We start from the raw sequence: 8,706 nt of genomic DNA, 5'->3' as shown, positions 1-8,706 counted from the left end.
GGGTTGCAGCAAACTGTGCAGGAGGAGCCACTCTGATGAAAGCAACACTCCTCAGCCACGTTAGCAATCTGTGCCCTCAAGTTCCAGTTGCACAACATTACACACACTCACAGATACCAGTCCTCTAAATATGGAAAAGATGCAAAAAGGTTGAAGAATATCTTATCTCGCAATATTTGAGAGAGTTAAAGAAACTCCTATGCAGCCTAAGAACCAAAATTGAATGGCCTCTTCATATCACATCCTTCCACCAAGTCTGAAAAACAGACAATAATTTAATCTATTTATCACGGTAATAAGGAAAAAGGACTTGGATCTACAACCTTAATAATCAGAAATCCTGGCCACCAACAGCCTGTGTTTAAAAAAATGTACAATGAAGAATGAGCTACTGAAAACCTGGATGTTATCTCGCTCCTCTATTAAACACAGCAGAACTGACCAAAGCAAAACTCACGTCCTCATCTGACTCCTCGAGCTTTGTTCTAATGAAACTGATATTTGAGGTCTGACGGCTCCATCGATTTTAAAGCCTGTGATCAAACAAAGCAAGCGAGACCTTTCCCTCCCACTGTGGACGTTCGGCTTCGTCAAACACAGGTGTTATTAGAATGAAAAGCTGTGCTCAGTTTGCACCGAGCGTGTCCAGCTCTGGTGAGGCAGCCTGCTGCTTCACTGGCAGAGAGAAAAGGAAATTGAGTCATTGGGAATGGGATGTTTCCAAACGGCTGAAGGGAAAAAAGGCAAATGAAATGTCTGTAATTTGGTTGCAGCTGTTATAGACATTAAAGCAACTAGAGTGAAGAGAGAATGCCAATTGTTTTGGCACAGAGCAAAGAATTAAACTTTTTACTAAAATCGACTGATTTATCTGTTGGCTGATAACAATAAGCTGATGTGACCTTCTCACAGACATCGTTATCTACGTTTATATTTACCTATATAAAAGATTCAGATAATAAGTTTGATATATATCGTTACATTTCTTTGTCATAAGTGTTTGATAACGACGTCCTGGGAATTATTGCAAATTTTCATTTAAATATAAAATATATGTTTAAAAAATGATTCATTCAGCTTCGGCTTCCAAAACTCCATCAGTCCAGCTCTGCCTTTTAAAACCACAGTAGAAACACTCAGCAGTGGAATAAATGAGTGTGATGAGCTTTTTCCAAACAAGCACAGTGTTGTGTTGTGTTGTCTTTGTTCTGTAGCAACTGTGGAAATATTGATCCCAGCAGCTCTTTTCACGACAGACACTTTGTAGGTGAAAGCACAAATAACAGTGACGACGCCTCTGTTCTACTCAAGTGTCGCCTCAGTAAACCACCGATCAGTTTTATCCCCTCTCCTCCTGTGACGCGATAAATTTCTCACAGGAAAATAAAAAAGACCAGGACATTGTCCACACTCCCCCCCCATAAAAAAATCTGGACCAACACCTTTTTAATACTTTATTTTAAAAGGGAATTAGAGCGTTCATGTCTCTTTTTCCCCCGACCACCAATGTTTCAGGAATAAAAGCTGACCTGGTCACTGTCTCCACATATAATGCAGATCCTATATATCACAGAAAAAATAATAATGCACATTGTAACAAATGAATATGAGATTGTTCAGAAAAAACAAGTTTTCTACTTTACATATCACAGGACAGACACGTTTTGACAGCATGTTGTGTATATAAACATTTAGAAGGAGCACAGATAACACACTAGCAGTCTCTCTTACATACACACACTTAATACTTTTAGTTATACATTTACACACACACACACACACACACACACACATACAGTTCATGCACACACTTACAAAAACCCTTAACAAGACAAAAGATTCGATTTGGTCCCAAGCAACCGGTTAAAAGGCAGTTATTTACGAGAAGCAGGAAATCTCTTGCACCAAACCTGGTAAAAAAAGTGTCAGTTTTTGTCAAGTCAAACATTTTCTCTCATCATTCCAGTCTCAACCAATTTTTGCTGAAACTGATATAAAACATCTTTGGGACTTACTTTACTTTACTGTTATGACAGACAACCTCAAATTACAGGGATTGTTCTCTGAGCTGTGATTTGTTTTGACTTATTGTTGATTCTTTGTCAACGATTTACTCCCACCACACAGAGCCGACTTCTTTTTCCCATGAAATGTAAAAATCGATGAATAAGTCCCCCAGTTTCACACCACAGGCAAATTTCTTTATACAAATACATCGTCACCAGAAAATCAACATGTCTGGAAAAACATAAAAACACATTCATTTATAGTATTTTACATATTTATAATATGAGGGTAACTATTTCTTTTTTTTTTTTTCAACCAGAGAAGGAAATCATTTCATTAAAAGATTAACAATTGCACATAATTGTTGGGTAAAATATTTCAAGGACACAAGGAAACAATAAAAATGGAACTGCTATTAAAAATAGATCAACATTTAAACAAAATTGTACATTCGCTTTTCTTTATCCTCGACAAAATAAGGACAATGTCTTTTTTTCTTGGAACAAAAACAAAAAATGTAAGAAAAGCTGCAGAGAAGATGAAGAAGAGGCAAGTCTGTGTAGATGAAAGGTTTTAAAACAGACCCTTGCTTTTCTTCAGATTCTTTTGCTTCCAGTTCGGCAGCGCGTTGAACTCCACCCGGCTCATCTCCAGAAGAGTCTGAAACACACGAACAGGAAACAGCCACAGTTTACAAATCACAAACATTACACGTTCTGGTCTTTAGCTGCATGATCACCATCTATGTAATATTAAGCACATTATACGTTTGTGTAATTATTCTGTTTATCTGCTCTGACACATACATCTTTTCAATTTGCATTTCTTATAAAAGCTTTATCAGTTTTCTAAGTGTTCCTGGTCGTCTAACAGTGAGCGTCCCACCTTGAAGTCCTCGTCGGACAGGTACACCTCCAGGCGCAGGGGGTCCACTCCCTCCGGCAGAGGTTTGCCGGTCAGCTCCTCGATGGAGTACTGCTCCTTGCTGAGCCGAGACAGCGCCTCCTTCACCAACACCACCTTGTTCTTAGAGTTCTCCACCTGCTTACACACGTAAATCACAATCGGTAAACAGATGTAAAAGTAGCTGGAATTACACATATTGCAGTAGAAAGAGAAAAGTCTCCCACCTCCGGAGTGAAGCTGGAATCTTTCTGCCAGTACGGGAAGATGTTAGTGAAGGTGAGGGGTTCACAGCCTGCGTAGACCAGATAAGCCAGAGGGGGGCGCCGTTGGTTCTTCTCTGTAAATGACAGAAATGTAAAAAAGGTGGTGATGCTTTTGAATTCAGACATTTGCTGAATGGAAAAGAGAGAAAAGTGTAAATAATGTGAACAGCTCAGCCCTAGTACACTTCTAGCAAAGCTTCCTCCCGTGTGTGTGACCTCTGACCTTTGCAGTACTGCAGCACCGTCTCCATGGCGCACTTCCTCTCGCTGTCCCAGCGCATCTTGGCGGAGCCGGTGCGCTGAGTGTCCTCCGGCTGCCAGCCCTGCCACAGGTACACCTCCATACGGTTGTCCAGCAGGAACAGAGCTGGAGAAGGAGTGACACCAGGATGAGACAGGGTGTCACACTCAGAGGTGATAGAGTTTACTGTTGTTGCTGTGGCGGTTTGAAGGTCGCACATTAAGCCCCAACAATAAAACAAATCCATCGACAGGGAAGTGAAAGGAAGGTGTCTTTAAAAAGAAAAGCTTTCATCAGTCCAAGGTTCAAACAGGGAACAAAGTGGAACTGTATGTTTGTGTAATTTCTATGAGAAACCTGCTTTTCCCTCATGGCCCCCCAGGCCATAAGTCCTTTAAACTCCTCTGAACTGCAATAACTCCACCTAACCAGCACCGTGGCATATTTTCATATTTGCACTATTCCACAAATTGCACTATTGTTGTGATATTTTTCTCTTCATCTTTAAATATATATATTTAGATATATATATGCATTTTATTTTCTATGTTAAATTTTTGATATTCTATTTTTTTCTATTTTATACTATTTCTATTTCATTACATTTTTTGGGTTGTAATTACTTGTGCATTGCTAGAAATGAGCCTGTGACTCAAGCATTTCATTGCCAGCGACTGCTTTATGTTATTGTTGTGCATTTGACAATAACAAATCTTGAATCTTGGATCTTGAATGCACTGATCTACGGACATTTGCAAAGACGATGAGAGCTTCTGACCAGGGGACAGATACTAGTGTTGATCTACTGAAAACAAACAAGTGGGATTTCCTGCATCCTCTGCCCAGGTGCCCCCCCCCCCCCCCCCCCCGCCTGAATGTTCCTTCTGTTGTGAACACGTAAAATTAATTCAGTTTGAATAAATTTGTGCTCCTGAACGAAATGGGGATGTTTAGTCAAGTGAAAAGCATCCTCGGTACCTGGCTGCTGAGAGTCGTAGAGGTTCTCCTGCAGGAACGGCATCGCCATCACTCCCTCCGTCACCCGAGCAGGATACAGCTGCTCCTCCCCTTCGAAAACCCCCGAGCTGGCACTCAGCTTGAATAGCCGGGCCGTGTAGTTGTACTTCCCAGGATCTGGAGGCAACGTGCACGTCTCGTTAATGAGATGACTCGGGATGTTGCCGGGTGGTTTGAAGTATCGTGTGTCAGTGTGAGGACGAACCTTGCAGCATGCAGTCGTACGCCTTCTTGTCCTTCAGGCCCAGAGCCTTCACGAACTCCGAGGGCTCAGCTCCTTCCTCCACCTCCTCAACTGTCACATTGCTGCTGCTGCTCAGACCCAACTCTGAGGGACATCTGAACACAACACACAGAAAACACTGCAGTTAATTCCACCACAGCAGGTACAAGAGGCACATCCATTACACACACATGCACAAGTCTCTTACCTCTGGGTTAGTTTGTCCGCAGCTCTCTTTGCGACCTGCCTGGCCCTGGCTTGTGACTTACAGCCGTGCCACAGGTACAGCTGAGCTTTCTGGGCGTTAAGAAGCACCAGGCTGGCACGTGAGCGCAGATTGGCACTCTGGCAGTTCACCTCCACCAGCGAGGCCTCCACCTCCGCCTCGCCACGGACACAGAAGAGCCTCCAGCCACCTGGACACACACACACACACGGCAAGAAATATCACAGTCTATCCTCGAAATCAACTAACTCAGGATGTTAGCACAAGTCATTGAGATCGGACTCAGTGGAAACCCACTGGAATGTCATTCACTGGTTTGTGAGCTGCTGGTTTGATGTTGAGCATCTTGTCCGGCACCATCTTGGTTTTTTAACCTTCAATAGACAGTCTATAGAAACTGACTTCATTAAAAACCAGTGGAGACATGGACTCTACGTCTGTTTTTAAACATGTGTGTGGTCCAGACTAGTATGATAGACCATTTTTCAGAGCATCACTGAAAACAACGAACATTTTCTTCCATTACCTGTGTTGTTGGCAGCATCTTCTCTGCTGCCCTTGTGGATGATCAAACCTCCCAGGAAGAGCTGGAGGAAGCAGGGCGGCTCTTTCCCCTGACTCACCAACACCTGGAGCCACACAGTGAGGAACGTCACACTTTCACCATAAATTAATAAAAAGATTAGTGAAGCCTGGGATAAAGACACCATTGTATGGATGGTGTGAAGAGCTGAGACCCACTTGTGACCCCCGGTGGCTGCCCAGCTCCACGGTCATCAGAGCCGAGGTTCCCTTCTCGCTGATGCTGGACTGTCGGCCCTGCCAGAAGAAACACGCTGTCCTCTCTCGACCGGGAGCTCCGGCGCTCAGCTCCCCGGGTTTCTGCCGCTTCCCCACTGAGGGAACAGAAGCACAGTGAGCTTCAGAGCCCTTTGACCTCCTCAGTGTGCACTTCCCCAATAGATGCATGAATCAATTGCTGACTTTTTAAAAACCCTGACTGACCCAGTGTGGTGACGGAGTATTTCCAGCGGATGATGTAGGCGTCGCCCTCGTGTAGCTGGCCCAGACTCTCTTTGGGCAGCTCCTCCTCGATGTGCTCTTTAATGTGCCAGCTGTCTACAGCTATGGTAGCCAGCTCCGCCTGCCTGCCGTCCTCCGTCCTCACCAGGCCGTGGCCCCGCTGGACGTTGACGCCCTCCAGGACGGTCTTCACCGGCTCCGGCTCGTTGTCCAGCAGCGCTCTGGCATCGCACGGCTGCAGCTCCAGGTCGAATGAGGAGCGGCCAGTGGAATGGACCGGACTCTGAGCAGACAACCAATTAACTTGGTTTTGAATTTGTCATTTAACCAAGTATATATATAACTGGATGAATATATCAGTTATTCAATTGCCTTTTTTTTTTTCTGTGCATTTTATTGTACTAATTGAACATCTGACTCTCTACCATGATTTCCTCAGCTTGAGCTGCTTCCTCTTTCTTCCTCTCAGCCCAGTCCAGGAACTTCTCTCTGAACAGGGCCGTCTCATTGTGCTCCGACAGCCGACCAAACAGAGTCCAGCTCGGACGACCCTCCCCCTGCCTGGACATCACACACACACACAAAGACACACACTATCGTTAAAAGTGTTCTGTAGGTGTACTGGCCAAATAAATCCACTAGGGGCTACAACAACACAACCAATAGCCTTAATAAATCTCGTCACACTCACTGAGGCACGTCCTCATTCGTGCAGGAGGCATCCAGAGGGTTGACTCTGCAGCTGCTGTAGTCGTAGCTGCCGCTGAAGAGCTGTTTGCCCAGTTTCACGGCCACTTTCCTGTCCCCCAAGGGCACGTCTTTCCCGTGCCACACGTACACTTCACCGCCAAAGTCAAACACCAGCACCTGGTGTCGGGTGTCGGCAGCAGCAGGGAGACAGAACAGAGAGCCGTTATCTCACCATGCAAGACAACAAGAGGCCTAAAGAGGGGAATTGAAATGTCCTCTGGGACGACGTTTATCTCTTTTCAGACTTTGTTTGCGGGTCCCAAACTTTGATGAGGCCCATTACCCTCTTAGTGGTTTTTACCTCACTGGAGTTGAGCATGGAGACACTCGGGATGGAGGCCCATGCGTCATCATGAGGCACCAGCTTGTCTCCCTGGAGTCTGTACACCCCATTAGAGTCGAGAATCCCCGTCTCGTACAGTTCATCTTCCTCCGGCTCCCCTACACCTGTAACACACACACACACAGAGAGACACACACATTTCAGAGAGAGGAAGGTAATCATATGTGCAGGACAGCAGGGGAGGCAGCACGGTTAGACAGAAGATCCTTCAGATGTTAAACCAAGCTTCAAGCCAGAGTCAGGAAACATCAACACAGCTGAAGTGTTCTTAAGAAAAACAACAGATACCTACAAGTTCTATTGGACAGTATTATATTATAAATCAAACTGTTTAAAACTGCTGTTCTTGTTTACTTTCTCTAAAATACCCTAATAAATGTTTACAGTTATAGATAGAGATCGCGATCTGAGCTGAGACGACCTCTTTAGCTGCTGTTCCTCCTTCAGTAAACATAATAAACGTGTTTGCCTGCACCTCTGTATTTGGTCTTTCCTCCCAACAGGCTCCAGAACTCTTTGGCCCATCTGGTCTCGGTGTTGATTCCTTCCTCCAGCGTCGTGACCTGCGGCGCCTTGCAGCCCAGGTCCCTCTTGGCCTGGATGAACGATGCCATCTCCGACGCCTGCTCACACGGAGCATAATGCACGTGTTACAACTGAACATGGGCGGAAGATTTTTCTCTTTATTAAATCAGTGCATCCCAAAAGAGCATGAAATACCTGGGGGCAAGTCATTTGAAATGTTTTCCTTCTGCAGCATGTTTGAGTTTGAGCTTCATGAAGCTGTAGCAGCACCTGCCTGAACATGAGGCTGCTTCTGGAACACATTCTTAGTATAATCAGGTTTGTGTGAGGTTCGCTACCTTGGCTTTCTCAATGACGTTGGCGAACTCCCCGCTCCACATGTAGCAGTGCTTGGGCGTGATGAGCAGGAAGCAGTCGCCGCTGTTCAGAGAGCGAGCTGTGGGCTCCACCAGGCGCACCTGGACGTGCCTCCGACCTACACACACATACATACTGTTTTTATGTCACAATTAAATTCATATTCCTAAGAAACACACCTGGGGGGAGCTTTATTTAGTTTCCTCTTCATCAGAACACATTCGTAGAAAACAAACACACAGCCCATTCCCTGGCGTCTCTGACCTTTGATGCGAATAAGCATGAGCTTGTTGAAAGGCAGCGCACTGTTGTTGGTCACGACCTCGGTGGACTTGACGCTGCGCAGGTTGACCTTGCGGAAGTTCTCCTTGCTGGCGAGTCCCGCCAAGGCCACGTCGGCCAGGTTGTGTTTGGAGTGTTTCGCCACTGGGGGGGGGGGGGGGGGGGAGCAAACAAGACAGGTTATCAACTGGTACAAGTTCCAGGTTGAACAGTGCTTTGAATCATAAGTGTGTGGTGATGTAATCTGACATCCAACAATAAAAACCACTAAGTTGTTGTACAGTAAATATGAAAGACCTGCACTAGACCTCATATATTTCATGTAGCCGTCTCATTTCCTCTTTAACTGTGAAAAGGTTACTTAGTTCAGCCTAGTCTCTGCAGAGTTTAAATAGAGAGGAACTGGATATAGCGAGCACAACAGCCACAGACAAACAGGTCAGGTGGAAACCTATCAGAGCTGCTCATACCTTCAGATCATCTTCAACTTCTCCTTGTATTCAGTGTGTTTACAGTGCGTACACTTAAGTAACAGGGCAGCTT

General features: G+C 45.2%; 1 protein-coding gene across 4 annotated transcripts in view; it reads right to left on the bottom strand.

The window, feature by feature from the left end:
* Positions 1-1,441: 1,441 nt before the first annotated feature.
* Positions 1,442-8,706, bottom strand: part of svild (supervillin d) — a 41,017-nt gene continuing 33,752 nt past the window's right edge. For all 4 annotated transcript variants that reach the window (XM_062413752.1, XM_062413753.1, XM_062413755.1 and 1 more), the window contains 16 exons: positions 8,146-8,307; positions 7,863-7,999; positions 7,475-7,622; positions 6,958-7,103; positions 6,598-6,773; positions 6,332-6,467; positions 5,889-6,189; positions 5,625-5,779; positions 5,410-5,512; positions 4,866-5,073; positions 4,640-4,773; positions 4,396-4,551; positions 3,400-3,543; positions 3,138-3,250; positions 2,893-3,048; positions 1,442-2,667 (listed from right to left, as the gene is read on the bottom strand). In XM_062413752.1, coding sequence (XP_062269736.1) covers positions 2,581-2,667; positions 2,893-3,048; positions 3,138-3,250; positions 3,400-3,543; positions 4,396-4,551; positions 4,640-4,773; positions 4,866-5,073; positions 5,410-5,512; positions 5,625-5,779; positions 5,889-6,189; positions 6,332-6,467; positions 6,598-6,773; positions 6,958-7,103; positions 7,475-7,622; positions 7,863-7,999; positions 8,146-8,307 — 2,462 coding nt within the window. In that variant the 3' untranslated portion in view covers positions 1,442-2,580. The remainder of the gene's footprint in view (positions 2,668-2,892; positions 3,049-3,137; positions 3,251-3,399; positions 3,544-4,395; positions 4,552-4,639; positions 4,774-4,865; positions 5,074-5,409; positions 5,513-5,624; positions 5,780-5,888; positions 6,190-6,331; positions 6,468-6,597; positions 6,774-6,957; positions 7,104-7,474; positions 7,623-7,862; positions 8,000-8,145; positions 8,308-8,706) is intronic.

The sequence above is a fragment of the Platichthys flesus genome, chromosome 20 (genome assembly GCF_949316205.1).
Source record: "Platichthys flesus chromosome 20, fPlaFle2.1, whole genome shotgun sequence".
NCBI lineage: Eukaryota > Metazoa > Chordata > Actinopteri > Pleuronectiformes > Pleuronectidae > Platichthys > Platichthys flesus.
This window is presented reverse-complemented; position numbering and strand designations above follow the sequence as displayed.